Source organism: Schistocerca piceifrons, chromosome X (assembly GCF_021461385.2).
Source record: "Schistocerca piceifrons isolate TAMUIC-IGC-003096 chromosome X, iqSchPice1.1, whole genome shotgun sequence".
NCBI classification, from domain to species: Eukaryota; Metazoa; Arthropoda; class Insecta; order Orthoptera; family Acrididae; genus Schistocerca; species Schistocerca piceifrons.
In genome coordinates this window covers 255,041,683-255,069,400 of record NC_060149.1, presented here as the reverse complement: position 1 = coordinate 255,069,400, position 27,718 = coordinate 255,041,683, and the positions used below count along the sequence as shown (strand labels likewise).

The window sequence follows — 27,718 nt, the reverse complement described above, 5'->3', positions numbered from 1 at the left end:
GTTGGTTGTAGCCCCCCTGACAACACAGGGATCATTCTGCTGATGCCTGCGCTGTCAATTGCCCACATACGCCATGGAGTAGATGCCCGTCTCCCTGGGACATCGGGACTCTCGGCAATGACCATCCTGACAGGTGGCCCTTGCTGAGAGATTGGGTGGCGCCCGTGGGGAGGGACCCTGGTCGGAATGGGTGGCATCAGGGCAGATGACACGCCATGAAGCGTAGTGTGTCATCTCTTGCTGGTAGTCCACCACCAGCAGTCTCTAAGTGGGCAGTGGGCAGTGCTAAGAAATATGATCCCAAATCGTTCCCATCCCTGACCACACCATGGGAGGAACACCAGAGCAAGGATGGCAGTGAAGCTTATTCGCCCCGGTACCTTGTATGTACGAGAGTTAATAGGGAATCTTTCAAGTCCGTGAAGTCTCAGTTTTTTGTGAAGCATTTGGAGGATAGTTTGGGGAGGTGGAGGGCTTGTCCAAATTGTGCTGTGGGTCAGTCTTGATAAAAATAACATCGTCTGCCCAGTCATGGGCATTACTCACTTTTGACAAGTTGGGGAAGTTTTTGTTGCCATCATGCCCCATAAGAGCTTAAATATAGTGCAGGGTATTATATTCCACACGGACCTTCTTTTGCAGTCTGACGATGAGCTGCACACCGATATAGAGTGGCAAGGTGTTAATTTCGTCCGGCACATCCATCGGGGTCTGATGGATAATCAGGTTGCCATCAGTGCCTTCATCTTGGCCTTCGAGGATGACACATTTCCCAAAAATGTCAAGGTGATGGTCTACCACTGTGATGTCAAGCCATGTATCCCTCCCCCGATGCGGTGCTTTAAGTGCTGGAAGTTCGGCCATATATCTTCCTGCTGTACTTCCAGTGCCACATGTCGAGATTGTGGATACCCCAATACTCCATGTGCCCCGCCTCCCATCTGTGTCAACTGCGGAGAGCGTCATTCACATCATTCACCTTGCTTGTCAGACTGCAGGATTTTACAAAAAAAGAGGAAAATCATGGAATATAAGACACTGGACAGACTGACCTACACTGTGGCTAAGAGGAAATTTGAGTGCCTACATCCTATGGCTATGACCACCTCTTACAACGCCGCTAGGAGAACAGTTGTCGCCCCATAAATTCCTCGCATTCCTGTCACCTCTCTCAACTAGAAGACCACACCTTCCCCCTTGGTGGTGGGGGGCACTTCCTCCCTGTTGCTCACGCCAATGCTGAAGAGCCCAAAAGCAGCTAGTCGTAAGGCTTCATGCTCATCCTCAGTCAAAGAGACTGAATCAGTGAAGTCCTTCCAGCCAGGGAAACCTAAGGAGCAGCGAGAGGAATCCAAAAAGAAGGTCCACAAGATGAAGGTAATTGCGGTGGCACCCACACCACCGCTACCTACAAGCTCTGCGTCTGCGGATGAGGTGGAGATTCTGGTGTCCGCTGAGGACCTAGATCTCACCTGACCTTCATACACAGTGGATATAGACTGCTCAGGTGAAAAGTCGGTGGCAGCAGGTGACCCTGTTGCGTAAACTGCCTCATTGAATGTTGCATGCCTTCGCAGTCTCAAGATGACATCATCTTCCATTGAAATTGCAGCAGTTTCTTCCACTGCCTGCCAGAGTTACGGCAACTGTTAAGCTTTACACCTGCTTTCTGCATTGCCCTCCAGGAAACCTGGTCCCCGGCAATGCGGACCACTGCACTCCACAGCCATAAGGGATACTAGAGGAACAGTAGCGACTGTAATAAAGTGTCAGGTGGAGTTTGCGTTTATGTTCTAAACTCAGTCTGTAGTGAAACTGTGCCCCTCCAAACCCCTCTTGAAGCTGTGGCTGTCAGAATAAGGATGACGCAAGAAATAACTATCTGGAATGTATATCTTCCTCCAGATGGTGCAGTACCCCTGAATGTATTAGCTGCACTGATTGATCAACTCCCTAAACCTTTCCTACTTCTCGGTGATTTTAATGCACATAACCCCTTGTGAGGTGACACTGTGCTTACTGGCTGAGGCAGAGATGTCGAACCTTTACTGTCTCAGTTTGACCTCTGCCTCTTAAATACTGGGGCCACCACACATTTCAGTGTGGCTCATGGTAGTTACTCGACCATTGATTGATAAATTTGCAGCCCAGGACTTCCCCCATCTATCCACTGGAGAGCACATAACGACCTGTGTGGTAGTGACCACTTTCGCATCTTCCGGTCACTGGCCTGGCATCAGGCCGACGGACGCCTGCCCAGGTGGGCTTTAAACAAGGCAGACTGGGAAGCCTTCACCTCTGCTGTCACCATTGAATCTCCCCCACACGGTAACATTGATTTGATGGTTGAGCAGGTGACTACAACAATCGTTTCTGTGGCAGAAAACATGATCCCCAGCTCTTTAGGATGCCCCCTGCTAAAGGCAGTCTCTTGGTGGTTGCCGGAAGTTGCTGAAGCAATTAAGGAGCATCGGTGAGCTCTACAGCGGCATAGGCGGCACCCTTCTCTGGAGCAACCCATAGCCTTTAAATGGCTGCGTGCCTGCATTCGCAAACTTATCAAACGACGGGAGCATTTGGTGCCATGTGTCACCTTCCCACGTCTGGGCATAGATCGAACTTGTTTTGGTTACCAGACCCCAACAGGTGTTCCAGGTGGCAACATAAATGGCATGTTCTCTACTGACGCAAACACGATTGCCAAGCACTTCGCCGATCACTTTGCCGAGCACTTCGCTCGAGCCTCTGTGTTGGAGAATAACCCTCCAGCCTTTCACACTTTCAGACGGTGGCTGGAAGGGAAATTCCTCTCATTTACTACATCCTATAATGCCCCATTCACAGAGCAGGGCCCTTGCACATTACCCCAACACAGCTCGTAGGCCAGATCGGATCCACAGTCAGATGATTAAACATCTCTCATCTGACTGCAAGTGACATCCTCGTCATCTTCAACCAGATCTGGTGCGATGGCATCTTTCCATCACAATGGCGGAAGAACACCATCATTCTGGTGCTCAAACCCGGTAAAAACCAACTTGATGTGGAAAGCTATCGGCCCATCAACCTCACCAACGTTATTTGTAAGCTGCTGGAATGTATGGTGTGTCGGTGGTTAGGTTGAGTTCTGGAGTCACCTGGGCAGCAGGCTGCGTGTCAGGGCGGCTTCCACCAGGGTCACTCTACCACTGATAATCTGGTGTCCCATGAGTCTGCCATCCGAACAGCCTTTTCCAGACGCCAACACATGGTAGCCGTCTTTTTTGATTTACGAAAAGCGTGTGACACCACCTGGCGACATCATATCCTTGCCACATTATATGAGTGGGGTCTCCGAGGCCCACTCCCGATTTTTATCCGAAATTTCCTGTCGCTTGGGACTTTCCGTGTCCAAGTAGGTGCGTCCCATAGTTCCTGCCATATCCAGGCGAATGGGGTCCCACAGGGCTCTGTATTGAGTGTCTCTCTATTTTTAGTGGCCATTAATGGTCTAGCAGCAGCTGTAGGGCCGTCTGTCTCACCCTCTCTATATGCAGACGACTTCTGCATTTCCTGCTGCTCCACCACTACTGGTGTTGCTGAGTGGCACTTACAGGGAGCCATCCACAAGACCAGTTTGTGGCTGCAAAGACGTGTGTTATGCACTTCTTTCGGCATTGTACCATTTAACCAGAACTTTGCCTTAATGGCTATCCACTCACTGTAGTGAAGACATATCGATTCTTAGGACTGGTTTTCGACACCTGATTGACTTGGGGGGCTTCCTCACCTTCGTCAGCTTAAGTGGAAGTGCTAGCAGCACCTCAATGCCCTCTGCTGCCTGAGCAACACCAACTAGGGTGCAGATCACTCAATGTTGCTGCAGCTCTACAGAGCCCTTGTTCAATCCCGTCTTGACCACGGGAGTCTGGCTTATGGTTCAGTGGCACCCTCAGTGTTGCATTTACTTGCCCCCATTGAACCACTGTGGCATTTGCCTAGCGACAGGACCTTTTAAGACGAGTCTGGTGACAAGTGTCCTTGTGCAGGCCGGAGTCCCTCCATTGCAGGTTAGGCATACACATCTGCTGACCAGTTACATTGCACACATTTGTAATTCTCCAGGATATCCAAATCACTGTCTCATTTTCCCACCCACAGTGGTTCATCTTCCGCATCGGTGGCCCAGGTCAGGGCTTCCAATTGCAGTTCATGTCCGATCCCTTTTTTCCGAACTGGAGTTCTTACCTTTACCACCCATACTTGAGGTCCATTCACGTACACCTCCATGCTGTACACCAAGGCCACTGCTTTGCCTGGGCCTTTCACATGGTCCTAGGGACTCAGTTAACCCCGTGACTCTCCGCTGCCACTTCCTTTTGATTCTTGTCATGTACCGAGGGCACAAATGGTTTTACACCAATGGCTCAATGGCTGATGCTCGTGTCAGCTTCGCGTATGTCCATGGAAGACATATTGAACAGCATTCCTTGCCCAATGGCTGCAGTGTTTTCAGTGCCGAGCTGGTGGCCATCTTGTGTTCTTGAGCACATCCGTTTGTGCCCTGGGGAGTAGTTTCTTCTGTCTACTGACTCCTTGAGCGCCTACAAGCTATCGACCAGTGCTACCCTCGTCATCCTTTGGTAGCAACTCTATCTATGCCCTGGTATGGTCCAGTCGTTCAGTGGTGTTTGACTGGACTCCAGGTCACGTCAGAATCCCGGGCAATGAACTTGCTGACAGGCTGGCCAAGCAGGCTACGTGGAAACAGTTTATGGAGATTGGCTTCTCTGCAACTGACCTGCGTTCAGTCCTACGCTGCAAGGTTTTGTGGCTTTGGGAGTGGAAACGGCATAACCACAGCATGCACAACAAGCTGCGTGCCATTAAGGAGACTAGGAATGTGTGGCAGTCCTCGATGTGCGCCTCTTGCAGGGACTGTGTGGTTCTCTGCTGGCTCCGCATTGGCCATGCTTGGGTGACACATGGCTACCTCCCGCACTGTGATGACCCACCTCAGTATTGGTGTGGCACCCAGCTGACTGTGGCCAACATCTTGGTGAGCTGTCCTTTTTTGGCTGTCTTGTGACAGACTCTTCAGTTACCGGACTCGTTGACATTAATTTTATCTCGCAACACCTCATCGGTTAATTTAGTTCTAAATTTTATACGTGATGGTGGGTTTTATTATTCTATATATGTTTTAGCACATGTCCTTTGTCCCTTTGTGTTCTGCACTCTAATGCTGCTTTTAGGGTGAATGTTTTAATGTGTCGCGGGGTGGGTGTCTTTTCCTTTTTATTCTCATGGTTGGCCAGCCATGGTCATCTGCTCTCTTGTTTTTACCGCTTCTACCTGTTTCTTGCTTCTCCCTGTGTTCCCCCCCCTTCCCCCCCCCTGTTTTGTCCATAGTAATGTTGGTTGTCCATCTGTCTTTCTTATGGTTCTTCCTGTTATTGTGCTGTACGTCTCCTTTCTTTTCTTCTTTCCCTTGTGTAGTTATGTTACCAGGGACAAGGGACCAATGACCATGCTATTAGCTTTTCCTCCCCCCTCTTTTAAACCAACCAGTCACCCCCCCCTCCCCCCCTCTCTCTCTCCCCCTCTCTCTCTCTCCCCCTCTCTCTCTCCCCCCCCCCTCTCCCCCCCCCCTCTCTCTCTCTCTCTCTCTCTCTCTCTCTCTCTCTCTCTCTCTCTCTCTCTCTCTCTCTCTCTCTCTCTCCCCCCCCTCTCTCCCCCTCCCTCCCCCTCCCTCCCCCTCCCTCTCCCTCTCAGCACGCGCCCACACACACACACACACACACACACACACACACACACACACACACACACACCTTCTTGCCATCTCTCGGTAATACAATTTGTATCCTTACTATCATATTTGCTGGTTTTATTTCCCCTTTTTTAATAAATATCTTATTTCCATCAATGATCACAAAACTTTTTGATCCTTGGACTATCAGTTTGTCATCAATCGCCATAAGATATACAGCAGGGCATGGGAAAATCAGAAACAACTAATGGACAGTTTACATCTTCAAACAATATAATATGCTACAATGAAATGTATTACTTTCATAGACGTGGAAATATATGCTTAAACTATGATAAGATGGAGATGTCTAACAACTTGTCGTAATATAATGAAGCCATAGTGCCATCATCAAGAAATACACACAAAATCAGCTTAGCTTCATCGCCCATATTTAAAATATAGTGGCACTATGCCATAGTGGTGGAAGAGTCATCCTGTTAACAGCACTACTGTTCGAAACAAACTGAGTACAGTAGTCGCCAAATATGTCTGTGTCATATGGCATGTCAGACAACACTACTATAAGCATATTCATATTTGTTGATTTTATAATTGTACAAAACGCAATAGAAAGAAAAATACAGTAGGTAAAATCTACAGTGGGATCATAAGGTGTATAAATTATTGCAGTGATAAAACGTAACAAATTATAACATGAATAAAGTTAAAGTTTAAAATTACTAAACAGGGAAAGTGGCAGTATGTGATTCTGAGACTCTTTTACGGTGATTTTAGTTTAAAAATGTAATATAGACAGAACGAGCTTACAGAGCTAACAAAATAATACAATTGATGAAATAACTAGGGAAAGAACCCAAATGTATGAAAGAAAGAGTGAAGTAGGTAATCAGCATTCTCTGTTGATGTAGCCACTAGAATACAGCATAGGGGAGTAGAAGTCAGAGGAACTTAACCACCAGAGACCCTCAGAAATTGCATAATATTCAGAAGAAACAGCCAGATATATGTGAAGATGAAGATACAAGTTTCACAGCTGTCATGTTAGTATGACGACGATAATGATTATTAAAAATACCACATATGACAGGCTAAGCAAAAAAAAAAAGGGCAGTGAAGATGAAAATTAATGTAAACAATTTCTTATGTTTATTATTTCTGTTTATTTTCTTTTTCCTTGTATTATCAAAATGTCAACAATCAGTAAGTGGCATAAGTTTAGATTTGGTGTAATGTTAAATTTTTAAGCAGATATTTGCCAATAAAAGCTTGCAATTTTGATAAGTCAGAATATGTTAAAAAATAAATTTTTCTCAAAAAAAATGGGGGATCATCTTGTACTCTTGTGATGTGATTATATAGTAAAAGAAAAACTGTACATACACAGAAAAGGGACCATCAAACACGGGAGTAAAGCGATCAATGCAAGATGATGAAACAAATATGAACTCTATACCAGGTAAAGATAGGGCAGGATATACATATGAGAGACATTCAATTATTAATGTAAAACATTGTCAAATCAACAAAGTAGGCGTCGGGTACAAAATTGCGCTGCCCATTGAACACTCTTGCTGGCACCTGTCCCCCCTTTTTTTCCGAACTTTTCTAATAAATCGAGAACATGGACTTTTTAAATTTTTAACTATGTTAATTAATATAGCATCAGATTTGTCCACATGTAGAACACAAATAAATAATCCACATATAAAAATATTTAAAAATAGTGGCAGTATGGACAAATAGTTTAATGAAGAAACACCCGACACATTCTCAGACAACTGCCATGAACAATCAGTCAGACACAGACTGCTCACACGTAAAAGTATTTTTGGCCTCCTGGTTAGACATATCCTATAGTCGCCAAAGAGAAAATGATCATCGAGAAAGTTAGTAGACTATTGGTGTTTGGTCAGACTGATGGACAGTCATTACCAACTTACATAAAAGCTGGACACATCTAGTTCCAATCCAACTACTGCAGGTTGTGGTTAAAATTAAAAGACTTTATAAACCGTGGCCTAAATAAATATGTATCAAGTATGTTTATAAAAGGTAACAAGGACCTTCTTTGTTTTAATACCTGCATTCTGAGAAGTTGCAAAAATACACTACTACACTCTTAAGAAAAAAGAGATGGCTGGGAACTGATGAAGGAAACTTAATAGCAGCTCATGTATCCCTTACATGATTTATATGTGAGGTGTACAATAATTTCAACTTTTGGAACACAGTGAAAAATGGATTGGAAAATCTTACGAAGGCCTGGTTGTGTATAAAGCCAATGAATGGATCCAGTCCTTCCATTTGATCTATTGTGAATCAGTCAGAGATGAATTTGAAGACAGCAGACATAAAGTGGAAGTTTTAAATACCGCTTTTTAAAATGTATTTACTCATGAGAATTCTACTTTACCAGTGTGATTTTCCTGATATTATTCATGATGAAATAATTCACAAGTGAATAGCTAGCTGTCAGTGTCCAATTGGCACAAACTGACAAACTGAGTGCCTAGGAGCTGCCACAGCACTTTCATCCCCCCCCCCCCCCTCCAACTCCCCCTCCCCCACCCCACCCCACCCGACCAGCCACTCCATGCGAGATCCATGCTCAGCATCTCCTCCACTGTTCAACGAATTCACTTCTCTGTCTGCAGTTTGCACCTGGTGTCGCATGCTGTGTTTCTGCTGTTGCTTTATTGGCCCCCTCTGGTAGTTTGTTGTAGGAGATTTCCTCCCTTCTGTTACTCAAACAAAATGCAGGTTCCCAGTTTCTATTAACTCCCTTATTTGAACCTCAATAGGTTTTCTAATGAAACATCCCCAGAAGTTAGATGCCTGTGTCAGAGCCATAGTATGGTCAAAATCCATTCCGTGCAATTCTGATAGGCAGTGTTCTGCAAGTAGCAACTTGTTAGAGTGCTGCATTCTGATGTGCAATTAGTATTCACAGCACTGTCTGGCCTGTGTATGTCATGTCACATAGAAAGGGAATCTGATAGATCTCAGGCTTCCATAGTCAAAGTTCGTGCTTGACACTGCCAACAAGTGCCCTGCCTGTTGGGCAGAAGACAGTCTTCACTTGGTATTTCTAGAGAATTCATACTGTCTTCCTGGATAACACACCACAAAGTGGTATAAACGCAAGGGTTGCATCCTCCTGGTGTTCCTGTTCTGTTTCTGCCAGTGTAGTTGGTGTTGGATATACGTCTCTCCAAATTTGCCACTGTGTGTTACTGTTATTGCGGAACACCATCTTCAGATGTTCAAGTTCTTGGTTGTGACTCTCATTGTTGGAGGGGGTGTGAGCTCTATGTACCATTGTTTTGACCACACCGTTGCTTTGTGCCAAGTAGTGGCAGCTATCCACGTATAGAAGTATAAGTCAGCGTGTGTCATCTTATGCACATGCTGTTGCCCAATGTAGCATCAGTTCTTCTTTTTACTGGGACATCCAGGAAAGGTAGCACCTATCCTCTTAGACTTCCATTACAAAGTTGGTGTATGGAAATTATGTATGAGGAAATAATAATTCAGCTTTTGTCTTTCATGTGGTCTGTCGCGTCCCGGCACAGGTCCCGGGTATCAGTATAGAGTTGGTCGAGCCTGCGTGGCGCAATCAGGATGTTGACGACAATTATGGGTTTGTGGTTCCCTTTAACTAGTCTTTATAATGGAGGTGAGAGGGAGTAGCATCTTCTGGACTGTCTAAGGGCGTGTAGGAGGTGTAGATACATTACACAATACTTTCCATAGGTAGCGGGTACAAAGGGGGAATTGGCAGCACTTAACTGTCAAAACAGTACGGTGAGATTTCTCCTTTAACATAATTTATTGAACTAATATCACAAAGGACATGTGAGGTGTCAGACCCTTCCACTTACTCTGTACACTTCTATAGATTCAGCCAGAATCTCTACGTCTCTCTTCGTTCAAATAATGGACCCTTGTCCTGTTTCACAGGAGACAAGGACCAGCCAGTGGCTTGTTCCTTCTATTGCTGAAACTAACTGTAGAGGTTACTTGAGACAGAGACAAACTGTCCCTGTTCAAAACTATTCCAATGCAAAACTTCTACTTAACCGACAGTTGTAGTTGACTCCACCAGAGCATCACAGTCTTCTCGTAGGTGCAGTTACTGTAGACTCATCAGTAGCAGCTGCTACCTTCTCGATGCTGCCGGGCCTTGGGTGCTGCTTGTGCCCTCTTCAGCTTCTGTGACGACTCTGCTTCTTGCTGCTCGTGGATGCCCCTTAAATACCCATTTTGAAGGTCTGCCCTGCTTGGACACAGCTCTTGCATCCGCTTTCTCTAACTTATTTTTCGGTCTTCCCGGACATTTCATCGCTGTGGACCTACATTGGTTTCGATATGTCCGGCAGAGTCCCGGGGCGGAAAGTTCCTTCTTGCCCTCCAAGGTCCGAGAGACACGCTGTTTGTATCCTCGACGTGTTTACTAACTCAGGCTATTTGTACTGTGTGACACTTTCCCTTCCATGTCTGCGGTACTGCGTGGCGTCCACGTAAGAAATACTGGCTGAACCTTTACGTTATGAATAGCTATGTCATTTTGTTAATTAAATCCTCTGGGGACCTGACAGGTCATATGACAATGGTGTCATCCACATACCTGAGGAACAGGTTGGTTTACATTGACTGATTCCAGGACTTCCTCCTTGAAATGATTCATATATATGTTGATTACAGCTGGTGAAAGTGGACTTCTCATGGCTACTCCTTCAGTCTACTTGTAGCAGCCACTGTTAAAAATAAACTATGTAAACGTCAAGACATGCCTAGAAACATTGGTTTTCTCTGTCAAATTTCTGTCCCATAAGTTTCAGGGACTCTTGTAAAGGCACTCTAGTGAAAAGAAAGACAAGCTCCCAAGGATGTCGGAATCCTTAAGTTTAAAGTTATTAAGGCTTCCGACAAAATCCGCAGACTCATTTTCAGACTTTATGTCTTCAGTTTATAAAATCAATGGAGTTTTGAATAAGATGTTGACAATTTCTAACACATGGGCTAAGCATATCCTTCACATATTAAGCAAGTGAGTGCGTTGGTTCTCCATTGTTGCTAACAATGAAGTGTAAATGCACCCCCATCTTTGTGAACCTTTGTAAGTCCATAAAGTCCTGGTGGAAATGATGTTCTCTGCCATACCTTCTTACCAACTTAATTTGGCAAGCCGGATTCTTTGAGAAGGATCGTGGTCTTCCTCTCCATTCTGTCTGTAGAACCAGTGCCAATCTTCCATAAGAAGGTGCAAACCAACCTATACAAGCACGAGGACAGCTGCAACTACTTGGCACAAAGAAACGGAGTGCTCATAATATTGGTACATAGTGGTCAAAACATCTCTAACAATGAGTCTCAACCCACAACCTGAACATCAGATCTGGAGAACCCTGTGTCCTGCATCAACTGTACAAATAGCAAAAACAGAAGGGGAACCTCAAAAGAATGTGACAATTATGTTAATTCCATTTTCTGGTGTGTTATCCAAAACATAATGTGAAAACTGTGTTTCTTCTGCCATCTAAAATGTGGACACTGCTTGGTCTGGAGTGTGCAGGTACGAAGTCTATTAGATAGCCTGGCAATGTGGCAGGACATACATATGTCAGACTGTGTGTAATGGTGAATACTGTTGCTGTGAACAGCAAGGACACACCAGATTGGAGCAACCTAGCAAGTCGACCATCACGGAACACTGCCTATCGAAATTCAGCAAACCTGTTGGTAGCAATGTGGCCATTTGCCGAAATTATTGTGCCTGTTGGACACTGACATCTAACCGTTCGCCCATAAACTAGTTTATTGCTTTGTCAGTGTTTGGCTGCCACAGACAGTCCCAAACAAGATATATTGGTGGAAGTACCCCATTATTGAAAAACAATTAATCCCACTCAAAGCAAACAAGGTAGTAGGTGATTACGGAAACTCCTCATTGCTTTTACATTGAATACACAAAGGAATTAGCCCCTTTAATAGTTCATATTTGTCAATAATTTCTCACACAGATAATAGTTCTTTGTGACTGGAAAACTGTGCAGGTTACTCTTGTTTACAAAAATGCGAAAAGGACAGGTACACAGAATTAAAAAATCAGTATCACCATTATCAGATAGTAGGCTTCTGTGATTGTCATCATCTTCTGTAGAAATTCCACATGTGAGACTGCGGAGTCATGTTGTTATATACACCAATGTTTTGGCCACTATTTAAAGTGGCCTTCAGCAGGTTACTGTATTTTGTATAATTAATGTACCTCCATAAGCTCTAACATAGTGATGTTCTTGGAGGAAAATTATCTTCTCTCAAAGAATCTGTACACATTCAGGATAAGTTACTTGTTTTAACACTGGTCACTTCAGTCTTGCACTATTTCTTGCAAATGATAATCTTCATAAGGATGTATTGGCATCAATATTTTTAGACAAATACAACCCATAATGACACCAATCAGAATCTAGGATTGGTTATGGAGCGACTAATGTTTTAAACATACGTAAATAATTTATTAGATAAGATTAGCAGCATGGTCAAATTGTTCACTGACAATAATATTTTCTTCAATAAGGCAAGGCAATGTGTAAAGACTTCAACAGAATTTCCACTTGGTGCAATAAATGCAGGCTCTGTATAAACTGGGTAGATAAATAATTGCACAAAAAAAGCGCAGGACCCTGATCGCTCTCAATTAAAAAGGGAAAATAGTTGTGTGAAATGAGATGAAGTCATGGAATCAGTGGTAGGGGAAAGAGAATGGAAGTCTTAAATTTATTGCCAGGGTTCTGAGAAAGGTGATGCATTTATATAGGAATTCAAATAAAAGATATCAGTGTGGACCAATTCTATAGATTTCTGCAGCACTTGAAGTCCTTATAATGTACGCATGATATCAGATATCAAACATGTTCGGTGCCATAGTCTTTCTATTCTAATAGACTGATAAAGGCTGTACATTAGTGTAGTAGGGATTCACAAGAATTTAAATGGGAATCTTTAGAAGAAAGACAACATTGTCCTGTTGAAACTGTATTGGGTAACTTTAGTGAGCCAAGATTGAGTGTATTCTGTCAAAATTATACTGCTCCCACAATTTATGTTGTGTAGGGACCATGAGCAAAAGGTAAGAGTTTTGTGCATGTTCCTAGTCAATATTTCCTCACACGGTGCTTTTTGGACTTCAGTCCAATGACACCTTCGATGCAGATCTTCATGCTAGTCTATACTGTGCTGGCCTCATAATTTCTGCATATCTAGGGCAACCTACATCCACTGGAACCTGCATTCTGTATTCGCCCCTTGGTCTCCCTCTGCAATTTTTACCCCCTCCCCCCCCCTGCTCTTCCTTCCAGTACCAAATAAACTGATTCTTTTGATGTCTCATGATGTGACCTATTAACTGATCCATTCTTCTTAGTTAATTTGTGCCATAAATTTCTTTTGTCTTGTATTTCATTCATTACCTCCTCATTAGTTAAAATATCTCCCCATCCATCTCCTCCTCCCCTCCACAGTCTTTCTCCTCTTCCCCCCGCCCCTCGGTCTGTCTCCTCTTCCCCCGCGCCCCTCGGTCTGTCTCCTCTTCCCCCGCGCCCCTCGGTCTGTCTCCTCTTCCCCCGCGCCCCTCGGTCTGTCTCCTCTTCCCCCGCGCCCCTCGGTCTGTCTCCTCTTCCCCCGCGCCCCTCGGTCTGTCTCCTCTTCCCCCGCGCCCCTCGGTCTGTCTCCTCTTCCCCCGCGCCCCTCGGTCTGTCTCCTCTTCCCCCGCGCCCCTCGGTCTGTCTCCTCTTCCCCCGCGCCCCTCGGTCTGTCTCCTCTTCCCCCGCGCCCCTCGGTCTGTCTCCTCTTCCCCCGCGCCCCTCGGTCTGTCTCCTCTTCCCCCGCGCCCCTCGGTCTGTCTCCTCTTCCCCCGCGCCCCTCGGTCTGTCTCCTCTTCCCCCGCGCCCCTCGGTCTGTCTCCTCTTCCCCCGCGCCCCTCGGTCTGTCTCCTCTTCCCCCGCGCCCCTCGGTCTGTCTCCTCTTCCCCCGCGCCCCTCGGTCTGTCTCCTCTTCCCCCGCGCCCCTCGGTCTGTCTCCTCTTCCCCCGCGCCCCTCGGTCTGTCTCCTCTTCCCCCGCGCCCCTCGGTCTGTCTCCTCTTCCCCCGCGCCCCTCGGTCTGTCTCCTCTTCCCCCGCGCCCCTCGGTCTGTCTCCTCTTCCCCCGCGCCCCTCGGTCTGTCTCCTCTTCCCCCGCGCCCCTCGGTCTGTCTCCTCTTCCCCCGCGCCCCTCGGTCTGTCTCCTCTTCCCCCGCGCCCCTCGGTCTGTCTCCTCTTCCCCCGCGCCCCTCGGTCTGTCTCCTCTTCCCCCGCGCCCCTCGGTCTGTCTCCTCTTCCCCCGCGCCCCTCGGTCTGTCTCCTCTTCCCCCGCGCCCCTCGGTCTGTCTCCTCTTCCCCCGCGCCCCTCGGTCTGTCTCCTCTTCCCCCGCGCCCCTCGGTCTGTCTCCTCTTCCCCCGCGCCCCTCGGTCTGTCTCCTCTTCCCCCGCGCCCCTCGGTCTGTCTCCTCTTCCCCCGCGCCCCTCGGTCTGTCTCCTCTTCCCCCGCGCCCCTCGGTCTGTCTCCTCTTCCCCCGCGCCCCTCGGTCTGTCTCCTCTTCCCCCGCGCCCCTCGGTCTGTCTCCTCTTCCCCCGCGCCCCTCGGTCTGTCTCCTCTTCCCCCGCGCCCCTCGGTCTGTCTCCTCTTCCCCCGCGCCCCTCGGTCTGTCTCCTCTTCCCCCGCGCCCCTCGGTCTGTCTCCTCTTCCCCCGCGCCCCTCGGTCTGTCTCCTCTTCCCCCGCGCCCCCCGGTCTGTCTCCTCTTCCCCCGCGCCCCCCGGTCTGTCTCCTCTTCCCCCGCGCCCCCCCGGTCTGTCTCCTCTTCCCCCGCGCCCCCCCGGTCTGTCTCCTCTTCCCCCGCGCCCCCCCGGTCTGTCTCCTCTTCCCCCGCGCCCCCCCGGTCTGTCTCCTCTTCCCCCGCGCCCCCCCGGTCTGTCTCCTCTTCCCCCGCGCCCCCCGGCCTGTCTCCTCTTCCCCCGCGCCCCCCGGCCTGTCTCCTCTTCCCCCGCGCCCCCCGGCCTGTCTCCTCTTCCCCCGCGCCCCCCGGCCTGTCTCCTCTTCCCCCGCGCCCCCCGGCCTGTCTCCTCTTCCCCCGCGCCCCCCGGCCTGTCTCCTCTTCCCCCGCGCCCCCCGGCCTGTCTCCTCTTCCCCCGCGCCCCCCGGCCTGTCTCCTCTTCCCCCGCGCCCCCCGGCCTGTCTCCTCTTCCCCCGCGCCCCCCGGCCTGTCTCCTCTTCCCCCGCGCCACCCGGCCTGACTCCTCTTCCCGACTCCTCTTCCCCCCGCCCCTCGGCCTGCCTCCTCTTCCCCCCCCGCCCATCGGCCTGCCTCCTCTTCCCCCCCCCCCGCCCATCGGCCTGCCTCCTCTTCCCCCCCCCGCCCATCGGCCTGCCTCCTCTTCCCCCCCCCCCCCGCCCATCGGCCTGCCTCCTCTTCCCCCCCCCGCCCATCGGCCTGCCTCCTCTTCCCCCCCCCCGCCCATCGGCCTGCCTCCTCTTCCCCCCCCCCCGCCCGTCGGCCTGCCTCCTCTTCCCCCCCCCCCGCCCGTCGGCCTGCCTCCTCTTCCCCCCCCCCGCCCGTCGGCCTGCCTCCTCTTCCCCCCCCCCGCCCGTCGGCCTGCCTCCTCTTCCCCCCCCCCCCCGCCCGTCGGCCTGCCTCCTCTTCCCCCCCCCCCGCCCGTCGGCCTGCCTCCTCTTCCCCCCCCCCCCCGCCCGTCGGCCTGCCTCCTCTTCCCCCCCCCCCGCCCGTCGGCCTGCCTCCTCTCCCCCCCCCCCGCCCGTCGGCCTGCCTCCTCTCCCCCCCCCCCGCCCATCGGCCTGCCTCCTCTCCCCCCCCCCGCCCATCGGCCTGCCTCCTCTTCCCCCCCCCCGCCCATCGGCCTGCCTCCTCTTCCCCCCCCCGCCCATCGGCCTGCCTCCTCTTCCCCCCCCCCCGCCCATCGGCCTGCCTCCTCTTCCCCCCCCCCCCGCACATCGGCCTGCCTCCTCTTCCCCCCCCCGCCCATCGGCCTGCCTCCTCTTCCCCCCTCTCCCGCCCATCGGCCTGCCTCCTCTTCCCCCCCCCCCGCGCCCATCGGCCTGCCTCCTCTTCCCCCCCCCCCCCCCCCGCGCCCATCGGCCTGCCTCCTCTCCCCCCCCCCCCGCCCATCGGCCTGCCTCCTCTTCCCCTCCCGCCCATCGGCCTGCCTCCTCTTCCCCCCTCTCCCGTCACACAATCTTCATTTTTTAAGATAATCGACCGACCGACCGACCGACCGGCCGGCCGGCCGGCCGGTCGGTCGGTCGGTCGGTCGATTATCTTAAAAAATGAAGATTGTGTGACTGGTAGGTTCTGAGTTATGTGAAGGAGGAGTTTACATCATGGTGAATTTCTCCATCTTGAGGAGTGCTTGATCAAGTGGATAAATCAGTGTTCTCATCAGTGGTTTCATGTTGAAGTTAAAAGCCATGTCTTTTGGTCAGTCCTTTGGGATTCAAGGATTAATGGGAAGTGAGGCATGGCTCTCAAGTTTTAAGAAAGTCACCCCATTATGTTCAGAAAATCTGCAGTGAAGATGCTAGTGTGGACAGTTCCCTTTGTACTGAATGGCCTGATGAACTAAAACAACTTTTGGATGGCTACAACGCGCACATCATCTTCAAAACAGATGACACCAGGTTTTGTTTCATAAATGTCCTCTTGATCACATCCTAGCATTCAACAATGAAAAGCGTCATGGAGGAAAACTGAGTAGGGACGGAATAACTGTTCTTTTAGCCTGTAACATGAATGGATCTCAGAAGTTGAAACCATTGACTGTGGACAAATCTACAAAACCCCCAATTTATCGCTCAAACAAAAATCAAGGATGAGGACAAAATTGTTTACTGAATGGCTGACCTCACTTAATAGTGATACAAAAAATTGGAGAAACACAAAATTTTACTGTTTTGGACAATGGCACCGTACGACTACCAACCATCTGTAGATCACATAAAATTGATTTTTTCCTGCCCAAAATGACATCAATGTATCAACCACTGGACCAGAGTATAATACAAAATTTTAAAACACACTACTGCAGAGAGATTGTTTAACTAAAGGTGAGAAGGCAAACATAACAATTTTTGACCCCTATAGCCATGATTGATAAAGGCCTACCTCTCTTTATAACTGCTTCAAGAAGTGAGGGTTTGTGATGTGAAGAGAAAATGCAGAACAATCACCAGAGTTGTGAGAATTAACAATTTCAGTCCTGTCAGACTCGGGATGGGAATTCTATTCAGCTGTGGCAAGATAAACTTTGAGCGTTCTGTTCATGTTGATGATATCAGTGCCCAAGGTGCTCTAACTGATGCTGTAATGTTGACCTGCCAGGATGAGGACATGGAAGATGATGAAAAGGTCATCTGTCCGTACCTTATGCTTCTACACCCTCAGAACAGAAACGAGTAATTTCTTTTCAGCTTTCATCACCATAGAAAATTCGTTGGACAGTGCTAGGTGGAAGTCACTCTCTCAAAAGAAAATCAATGATGACTTTTCAAAATGACGTGTAACATTTTCATTCATATGTTTTCTGTCTGTGCACGAGATTTCCACACTCCTAACCATCCCTAGGGACACGTACAGCACCAAAGTGTACAGGCCGACCTTGTGTGTTGACTGACAGAGACTGCAGACAGTTGAAGAGGGTTGTAATGTGTAATAGGCAGACATCTATCCAGACCATCACACAGGAATTCCAAACTGCATCAGGATCCACTGCAAATGCTATGACAGTTAGGTGGAAGGTGAGAAATCTTGGGTTTCATGGTCGAGCGGCTGCTCATAAGCCACATATCATGCCATTAAATGCCAAACGACACCTCGCTTGGTGTAAGGAGCGTAAACATGGGACAGTTGAACATCGAAAAATGTTGTGTGGAGTGACAAATCACGGTACACAATGTGACGATCTGATGGCAGAATGTGGGTATGGCAAATGCCCAGAGAACGTCATCTGCTAGCGTGTGTAGTGCAACAGTAAAATTCGGCAGCGGTGTTGTTATGGTGTGGTCGTGTTTTTCATGGAGAAGGCTTGCACCCCCTTGTTGTTAGGCGTGGCACTATCACAGCACAGGCCTACATTGATGTTTTAAGCACCTTCTTGCGTCCCACTGTTGAAGAGCAAATGGGGAATGGCGATTGCATCTTTCAACACGATCGAGCACCTGTTTGTAATGCATGGCCTGTGACGGAGTGATTACAGGACATCCCTGTAATTGACTAACCTGCACAGAGTCCTGATCTGAATCCTATAGAACACCTGTGGGATGTTTTGCAATGCCGACTTCGTGCCAGGTCTCACTGACCGACATTGATACCTCTCCTCAGTGCAGCACTCCATGAAGAATGAGTTGCCATTCCCCAAGAAACCTTCCAGCACCTGATTGAACGTATGCCTTTGAGAGTGGAAGCTGTCATCAAGGCTAAGGGTGGGCAAACACCATATTTAATTCCAGCATTACCGATGGAGGACACCACAGACTTGTCAGTCATTTTCAGTCCGGTGTCCAGATACTTTTGATTGCATGGTGTAAATGATCTGGTGGACCATGTGAGCAGCAGTCTGCAGCTGTTTGCTGACGACACTGTGGTGTATGGGAGGGTGTCATTGTTTAGTGACTGTATGGTGATAAAAGATGACTTGGACAGTATTTCCAGTTGGTTTGATGAATGGGATAACTGTAAATGTAGTGAAATGAAGGTGAGTGGGAAAAGCAAACCCGTAATTTTCAAATACAGCATTAGTAGTATGCTGCATGATCAATAAAATATATAGATGTAATGTTGCAAAGCAGTAAGGAATAGAACAAGAATGTAATAATTGTAGTAGGGAAGGAGAATGGTAGACTTTGGTTTATTGGGGGAATTTTAGGGAAGTGTGATTCATTTGTAAAGGAGACTGCATGTAGGACACTAGTTCAACCCACTCTTGAGTACAGCTAGAGTGTTTGGGGCCGCACCAGGTAGAATTGAAGGAAGACATTGAAGCAATTGAGAGGCAGGCTGCTATATTTGTAGGTTCAAACAACATGCAAGTATTGCGGAGGTACTTTGGAAGCTCAAATGGGAATCCTTGGATGGAAGGTGGTCTTCTTTTCGAGGAACACTTGAGGAAATTTAGAGAACCAGCATTTGAACTGACTGTGTAAGCACCACAAAGATAAGAAGTATTAGGTTTCGTATGGGGGCATAAAGACAATTATTTTTCCCCATTTGAATGTTCATTAGAATGTCATCCAAAAATGTGAAGTAAATTGGTCAAGTACTTTTCGAGATTTTTGATTGGACTACATTCCATTACTTGTTTTAATTTTGTTAATCTCTCAACTTCTTTTCAAGACACTATCCATTCCAGTTAATTTCTCTTCAAAGTCCGCTGCCATTTCTGACAGATGTGCAGTGTCATAGGTAAAGCAAAATAATGTATTTCTTCGTGGTGAACAACTTGAATAATGTTGGGACTATGCTACAATCCTGTCTCACTCCATTTTCAGTTACTGCTTCCCATTGCTTTCATTCAACTCATAATTGTGTACTAGTTTCTGTGAAAGTTGTAGGTAAACTTTTGCTGCTTGTATTTAATCCCTGATTACTTTATGTTTCAAAAAATGTTTTCCAGTCAACATTGTCAAAAGCACTCTCTAAATCTACAAATGCCAAAAAACATAAATTTTCCTTCTTCAGCCTAGCTTCTAAGGCAAATCATAGGGTCACTAAAATCTGAACTGCTTTACTCAGAGGTCAACTTCTACCAGTCATATTATTCTTTTATAGATAATTTCTACTAGTATTTTGAAGCCATTACTTATTGAACTAATGGTTTGATTGATGTTTATGCATATCAGTACCTGACTTCTTTGTAATAGAAATTATCTCATGCTGCTTGAAGTCTGAGGGTATTTCATGTTTCTCGTGTACCTTGCACTAGGCAGAATAGTTCTGTCATTGCTAGCTCTCTCAAGGATCTCAATATTCCTGAGGGAACATCATTTACTCTAGGGCCATTATTTAGGCCTGGGTCTTTCAGGGCGCTGTCAATTCTTCTCCCATTTCATCTCCATCTACTTCTTGTTCCCTTTCCGTAATATTCTCCACAAATTTGTTTCCTTTGAATAACTCTTCCGTACATACTGTCAGTCTTTCAACACCCGCTTAATGCTGGCTTGCCACCTAATCCCTTGATATTAATACAGTTACTTTTCTTTTCTCCAAATGTTTATTTAATTTTCATATAGATGGCATCTACCTTTCCATAGTCATGTATTCTTGTACAGCTTTGCATTTCTCCTCCAGCAATTCCTGCTTTGCCTTTTCACACTTTCTGTCACTCATTTTTTACATGTCTGTATTCCCTTTTGCCTACATCATTTTCCGCATTTGCATTTTGTATGTTTTCTCCTTTCTTCAATTAAAATTCATTATCTCATATGTTTTAGAAGTGTATCTACTGGACCTTGCCTTCTTACCTATTTCATCTTCCGCTACTTTCACAATTCCATCTCTCAAAGCCATCCATTCAGCTTCTACTTTATTTCTTTTTCATATTTATGTCATCCATTGCCTAATGATCCATTTGAAATTCTCAACAGCCACTGATTCTTTCAGGTTATCCAGGTCCCACCACCTAAGTTTCATACCATTCTACAATTTCTTCAGTTTTAATCTGTAATTTGTAACCAACAAATTACTGTCAAAGCTGACATTCACCCATGTAAATGCTTTACAGTTTAAAATCTGGTTTTGAAATTTCTGTCAAACCTTCCCATGTATCTTCCATATATACAACATTCTTTCAGGATGATTAACTCCAATTAATGCAATGATTAAATTGTGCCCTGTGGAAAATTCTACTAGACAGTTTCCCCTTTCTTTCCTTTTCCCCAATCCACATTCACCTGCTAATTTACCTCATCTTCATTTTCATGGTGTCACTTTTGAGTCATCTGCCACAATTACATTTTCACCTTGTTTTACAATCTGAATAATTTTTTGTCTAATTGTACTCTTTCCGTTTTTTCATCTGTGGGCATAATATCATATGTATTTTACCTCTTCAACTGACAAAGTCCTGTTCTTCACCCTGCAACATTTTGCTAATCTGCCCAGTATCTAACATCAACCTGCCCATTTCTCCTTTGAAGAACTTAAACCAACCCACTTCAACATGTAGAGTGCTAGTTTTTTCTCTTCTGAAACACCCTCTGAAATAGTCACTGCTCTGAGATCTGACAGGGCGAGTGTTCTACTTCCAGAATATTTTACACACTGAGATGCCATATCATTAAACCTTGCATTAGAGATTCATGTCCTTGGGAAATATAATGGCTGTAGTTTTCCCTAGCTTTCAGCTTTTCAAAGTACCAACATAGCAAGCTGGCTGTCCTTGCAGAACCATGTGTTCACAGATATTCTCTAACGTGGTTGCATCTACAGTATTGCTATCTGTATCACTAAGGCAAGTAAGGGCCACAGTTTGTGGCAGATCCTCAATCAGTATGTGAATGGAATAGGACAGGAAACTGCTAAAATTGTTATCAAGTACCCCCCCCCCCCTCCCCTCCATACTCTTCACAGAAGCTTGCGGAGCAAGATGTGTATCCAGGCACCCAAGTGTGAACAAAATTGTGGTGACCTTAGAAACAGATCTCATATTTCTATTTTCAGTGAAGTCACACATTGTCTATATGTGTAGCTGATAGGGAATTAATGCGTTTTGGGATATAATTTCTTTCAGTATAGTTATGATTTTTATTTACTCTAGAGTTAAAGAAAGGATTAGTGAAAGTACCCTATGAGTGAGAAATATGGAGCAGGGCAAATAAGCCACTGGAAATGTACACATTTATATTGGCATCCAGTTTACTGGTATTACTAAAACACACAATCACTGTTTTCATGCTTCTTAAGATAAGACTTTACACTCCAAAACTGATAAACTTCTGAAAAATACGGATGTTTGGGCAAGTGGTTGGAACATTGTATTGCGTGCTGCATATTTGTGTAAATATATCACAGTGGTAATTGTTCAGTCACGCAGCTGCTTTGACTGTGGTCAATTGGAAGCCCTTGCAAGATGGTGTACTAGGTGAATGACCTTGAAAAATGTACCAGAGCTATCAAAAGTTTGTCAAGTATTGTCTGCTCATACGGAAGTTATTTCCTCTCGGGAAAAGACTGGTTCACTCCATGCCCATCCACTTTATAATAAATGGCATATCACTGGCATGACAATGGAAGTATAAGGAATGTAAAGGGAGAGCCCAGGGTACAAAACAATCCTACTTACTAACAAGTAAGTAGGATTGTATTAGATGAGTATGTCCCAAGCAAGATCGTAAGAGATGGAGAAAAGCCACCATGGTACAACAACTGAGTTAGAAAACTGCTGCAGAAGCAAAGGGAACTTCACAGCAAACATAAACATAGCCAAAGCCTTGCAGACAAACAAGAACTATGCGAAGTGAAATGTAGTGTGAGGAGGGCTATGCAAGAAGCGTTCAATGAATTCGAAAGTAACGTTCTATGTACTGACATGGCAGAAAATCCTAAGAAATTTTGGTCTTATGTCAAAGCAGTAGGTGGATCAAAACAAAATGTCCAGACACCCAGTGACCAAAATGGTACTGAAACAGAGGATGACAGACTAAAGGCCGAAATACTAAATGTCTTTTTCCAAAGCTGTTTCACAGAGCAAGACTGCGCTGTAGTTCCTTCTCCAGATTGTCGCACAGATGACAAAATGGTAGATATTGAAATAGACGACTGAGGGATAGAGAAACAATTAAAATCACTCAAAAGAGGAAAGGCCGCTGGAGCTGATGGGATACCAGTTCAAATTTTACACAGAGTACGCGAAGGAACTTGCCCCCTTCTTGCAGTGGTGTACCGTAGGTCTCTAGAAGAGCGTAGCGTTCCAAAGGATTGGAAAAGGGCACAGGTCATCCCCGTTTTCAAGAAGGGACGTCGAACAGATGTGCAGAACTATAGACCTATATCTCTAACGTTGATCAGCTGTAGAATTTTGGAACACGTAATATGTTTGAGTGTGATGACTTTTCTGGAGACTAGAAATCTACTCTGTAGGAATCAGCATGGGTTTCGAAAAAGACGGTCGTGTGAAACCCAGTTCATGCTATTCGTCCACGAGACTGAGAGGGCCATAGACACGGGTTCCCAGGTAGATGCTGTGTTTCTTGACTTCTGCAAGGCTTTCAATACAGTTCCCCACAGATGTTTAATGAACAAAGTAAGAGCATATGGACTATCAGACCAATTGTGTGATTGGATTGAAGAGTTCCTGGATAGCAGAACGCAGCATGTCATTCTCAATGGAGAGAAGTCTTCCAAAGTAAGAGTGATTTCAGGTGTGGCACAGGGGAGTGTTGTAGGACCGTAGCTATTCACAATATACATAAATGACATTGAATCTCAATGTAGACAAGTGTAATGTGCTGTGAATACATAGAAACAAACATCCTTTATCATTTAGCTACAGTATAGCAGGTCAGCAACTGGAAGCAGTTAATTCCATAAATTATTTGGGAGTACGCATTAGGAGTGGTTTAAAATGGAATGATCATATAAAGTTGATCATTGGTAAAGCAGATGCCAGACTGAGATTCATTGGACGAATCCTAAGGAAACGCAATCCGAAAACAAAGGAGAAGTAGGTTACAGTGAACTTGTTTGCCCACTGTTTGAATATTGTTCACCAATGTGGGATCCGTACCAGAAAGGGTTGATAGAAGAGATAGAGAAGATCCAACGGAGAGCAGCATGCTTAGTTACAGGATCATTTAGTAATCGCAAAAGTCTTACGGAGATGATAGATACTCCAGTGGAAGACACTGCAGGAGAGACACTCAGTAGCTCGGTACGGGCTTTTGTTTAAGTTTCGAGAATGTACCTTCACCAAGGAGTCAAGCGGTATATTGCTCCCTCCTACGTATATCTCGCAAAGAGACCATGGGGATAAAATCAGATAGATTAGAGCCCACACAGAGGCATACCGACAATCGTTCTTTGCACGAACAATACGAGACTGGAATAGAAGGGAGAACCGATAGAGGTACTCAAAGTACCCTCCGCCACGCACTGTCAGGTGGCTTGTGGAGTATGGATGTAGATGTAGATGTATGAAGTGTATACAATAAATGAAACTCATAGTTGTGAATGAGGACAACCATCAGCTGTAGAGTGGAATGATGACAATGAAAATTGGCACCAGACCGGGACTCGAACACGGATTTCCCATTCATCGTGAGTGGTCCCTTACCATTTGGCTATCCATGCACGACTCATGGCCAGACCTGAACTTCCATGTTTCTGCAGCCTGTACTCGTACATGTGTATTCCCATACAGGTCAGACATTGTACTTTAAAGTTGCTTGCCCGATGTCAGCGGATAAATATGATACTTCAGTGCTTGAGCTATTCTGATTTTAATGCAAAGTTCCTTTGGACATGCATGCGTGCCCAAAGGAACAGGCACTGTGATGACTACAGCCATTATGAAGCACATTTAATGAATTCACAATTGTATAGTATGAAGTGTTGTCTGAAACTGGCAGATAATCTGAGACAGTGAGATACACCTCTACCACTGGAAAGCCACAAATTTCCCCCATGAAGTCTTATCATAGGTGTGGGGAGGGGGATCTCGTGGGCGGGGGCGCAGTGTGCGACCAGCAACCAATTATGCCTGTCACCTGGACTGTGAGCTCATACTCCCTTCTGACATTTGATAGAGAAGATGAAATCAACCGATAATGTTCGTGGTGTTGTGGTGAAATACTCAGTATGCAGCAGTATCACAATAAATGACTCTGGACCTCTGGTTTTGACCTATCATTAATCTAATTTTCTGTGAGGTGCAGAAATTAGTGAAATACGATAATCATTTGAAAAGTCTGGTGAATGTGGATGCAGTAGTGTGGAATTTCATCAAATGACATCATTGTTAATGTCGAGTGTGATTCTTGTAGCAGCTGTGAACAGTGTTTAAAGCAGGTGCAGCAGACAGCTTTTTGTGTTGAGAACCCCGTGGACTTGAAATTGCAGCATTTGTTGCAGGACATGAAGGAAAAAGAAGAAAACACAGTTTCATTTTTTATCAAACATTTTTTGTTAGAAATGTTGAAGAGCTGTACAAGTTGTAACTGAACTGGACAAAGTTCATGTAAACTCTGTTATCAGTACTGAAGACTGTATACTTTGGTTTTAACGACTCTAACATAACCGTGGAAGCACTGTAGATGAAAAGTCCGTGGATTGGCCAAGTGAGGTCACCACAAAGGAAATTAGTGAAGAAACAATCACATGTTGTTGTAATACAAAACATTAAACATAAAATGCAAAAGATAGTTGAGACTGTGTGCACCTGAATGTGAGTACACAGTATCCAGCATGAAAACTGAAAATGAAGATGTGCACAATGTGGGTGCTGCAGTTGATGTTTGTTCGCCAGAAAACTTGTCCAAAGAAAATTTCAGAGCACTATTTATCAATGTTTAATCATAATATCCAACTTCCTCTGTGACAAAGTGTAACTTGGATAAAAACCTGGAGCCATAATTACACGGTAGAAGTGAAACATTCAAAACAGTGGGCAAAGGCCATTTTGAAAACTGGTAAGGTAATAGCCACAGTTTCTTAACTGTCCCAGGATATAATTGTCATAGATCACTTTGGAAAAGAGTAGAAATGTAACTGTGGCCTATTTTCGTTCATTTTTTGGACTGTTTGAAACAGTTTGAATGGGAAGAAGAGAGAGGCACACACAGAGAAATGCTCTTTCACACAGACAGTGGAGTGTAAAGCAATGCAGCAGTTGTGGTGGATAAATTAGCCTTCATGTTGATGCATCCTAGCCCCCAGATGAAGTTCCAAGTGATTTCATCCCATTCCTCGATTTAAATTTGGCTTTGTGTCCAGAAATTTGAATCAAATGAAGGGAATGTTGCCAACAATGAATGTTTTACAGATTTTGACACAACCTGTTTTTTATGGGGGTAATGAATAGAAAATTGGACACTCGCTGGACCTAATGTGTAGTTGTAGATAAAGAGTTGAACTGAAATTTTTGATCTGATCTTTTACGATGTACAACAGATAACCTTCATACATAACTTCAAAATTCTTTCATAATTTACCCAAAGAAATAAAGGTCTGACAAATATCAGAAATATTATCAAATGCAGATTAAAGTTTTTTCTTGTTAGCACTCCTTCTATAATATGGGGGATTTCTGAAATAAGAATTACCGTAATCAGTCAGTCACAAACTTGTAAATTGTCAACATGTGTTCATATAGAGATATTGGTTTTGTGGCGTTCGTACATCTTTTGTTCAGTTGACACATGCCACATCATGATTACGATAAATTTGAGGTATAGATCACACAAAGAAACTAACTTAATTAACTGTGAATGTGATGATTTTAGGTCAGGCCTAACTGTGACTGTCAAATATTATTTGAAAACAGGTCAGTTCATACAATACAGTATAAAGTATGTAATATAAATATTTGGAAAAGCAACTGTAACACAGACTGACCACTTTTACAGTGGTTAAAATAATGGGTGATTAATCGGTCCGCCTGCAGGCTGCATGCGCTCCACGATTAGTTTCTGTTCAGCTTGCGGAAGAAATTCCAGGTGAATCAATAATGAATGTTTTCTCAAAACGCAAGTTTTGAGGCACTATTTGTTGGTGTGGCATGTCGGGAAAAAGGGTGCCATCCATATTGTTGCATTACCCCATAAATATTAACATCCCTAATTCTATAGTTTTGTCTTTATCTGCAAGGAGTATTGCTGTTGTGTCGTGATGATGCAGCCCATTAGCTTAAGGAAGTATGTGAATCAGGCCCACGGGTCACCAAGAGTTGCCTGTGCCTGGTTTAAATAAAACCACCTGATGGAAGTATAATTAGCCAATGTTATAATTTAGGTATAATTATCAAGTATTTGTAGTAAAAAAAATTAGTAAAAGTGATTGATTGCAGTTATTTGGATGGTTCAGTTGATAAACTAACCAAAGTAAACTCATATGCAGAACTTACACAACTCAGCACGCTATAATGCAATAATTTGCGTGGATGGCCTGGCCGGGGGTTGGGGGGAGGGGGAGACACCTTTCTTTATAGGCAGCATTATCACATCCTACTTCAGCATTCTGTTAAAATTTTGTCTCCTCTTCAGAAGCTGGCTTATTGATGAGATTTTTTTCTGTATTTAGATAACTGTTCTTTTCATGTAAACAGTGAAGTGTGTTGTGAACCAATCCTTTGTTTACAGTATTTTTTTGTTGTTGATGCTTCCAGGTTCTCTGCATGCTCAGTCACTAGCAGCTTCAAGAGTAGAGCATGCTCTGTCAGAAGTTGCGTCATCACTCAGCTCCTTTACTCCCCGGCCAGGACCACAAAAGGCCTGGTTACTGCAAGTGCAGATTTGGCTGCTTCTTGCTGAAATATACCTTTCTGTCGACAACATTCCTGAGGCTGTGGAATGTATTCAAGAAGCACAGAATATATTTCCCATGTCACATAACATTATGTGCATGGTGAGTAATAGTTGTAATTCTCTCTTTCACACATGCAAAATTGTTGTTAACTTGTGTTTTCTTCATACCATATTTATACTACTATCTTTTTTACAGCGAGGGCTTCTACATGAACGGAAAAAGGAATTTTCTGAAGCTAAGTTATGCTTCCAGAATGCAATTGCTATCAATCCAACACACACGAAAAGCATGCAGCACTTGGTACGTAATCATTTGATCTTAGATAATTATTACATGTAAAAGGCATGTTAGTGTAACAGTGAATCTCAATAATCCTATCCCCTCCCCCCTCTCTCCC

At 45.5% G+C, this 27,718-nt stretch overlaps 1 protein-coding gene across 1 annotated transcript in view; it reads left to right on the top strand.

The window, feature by feature from the left end:
- Nucleotides 1-27,718, top strand: part of LOC124722862 (tetratricopeptide repeat protein 7B-like) — a 223,549-nt gene that overhangs the window by 170,850 nt on the left and 24,981 nt on the right. The window contains exons 13-14 of the mRNA XM_047247992.1: nucleotides 27,182-27,420; nucleotides 27,517-27,621. Of these exons, the coding sequence (XP_047103948.1) occupies nucleotides 27,182-27,420; nucleotides 27,517-27,621 (344 nt within the window). The remainder of the gene's footprint in view (nucleotides 1-27,181; nucleotides 27,421-27,516; nucleotides 27,622-27,718) is intronic.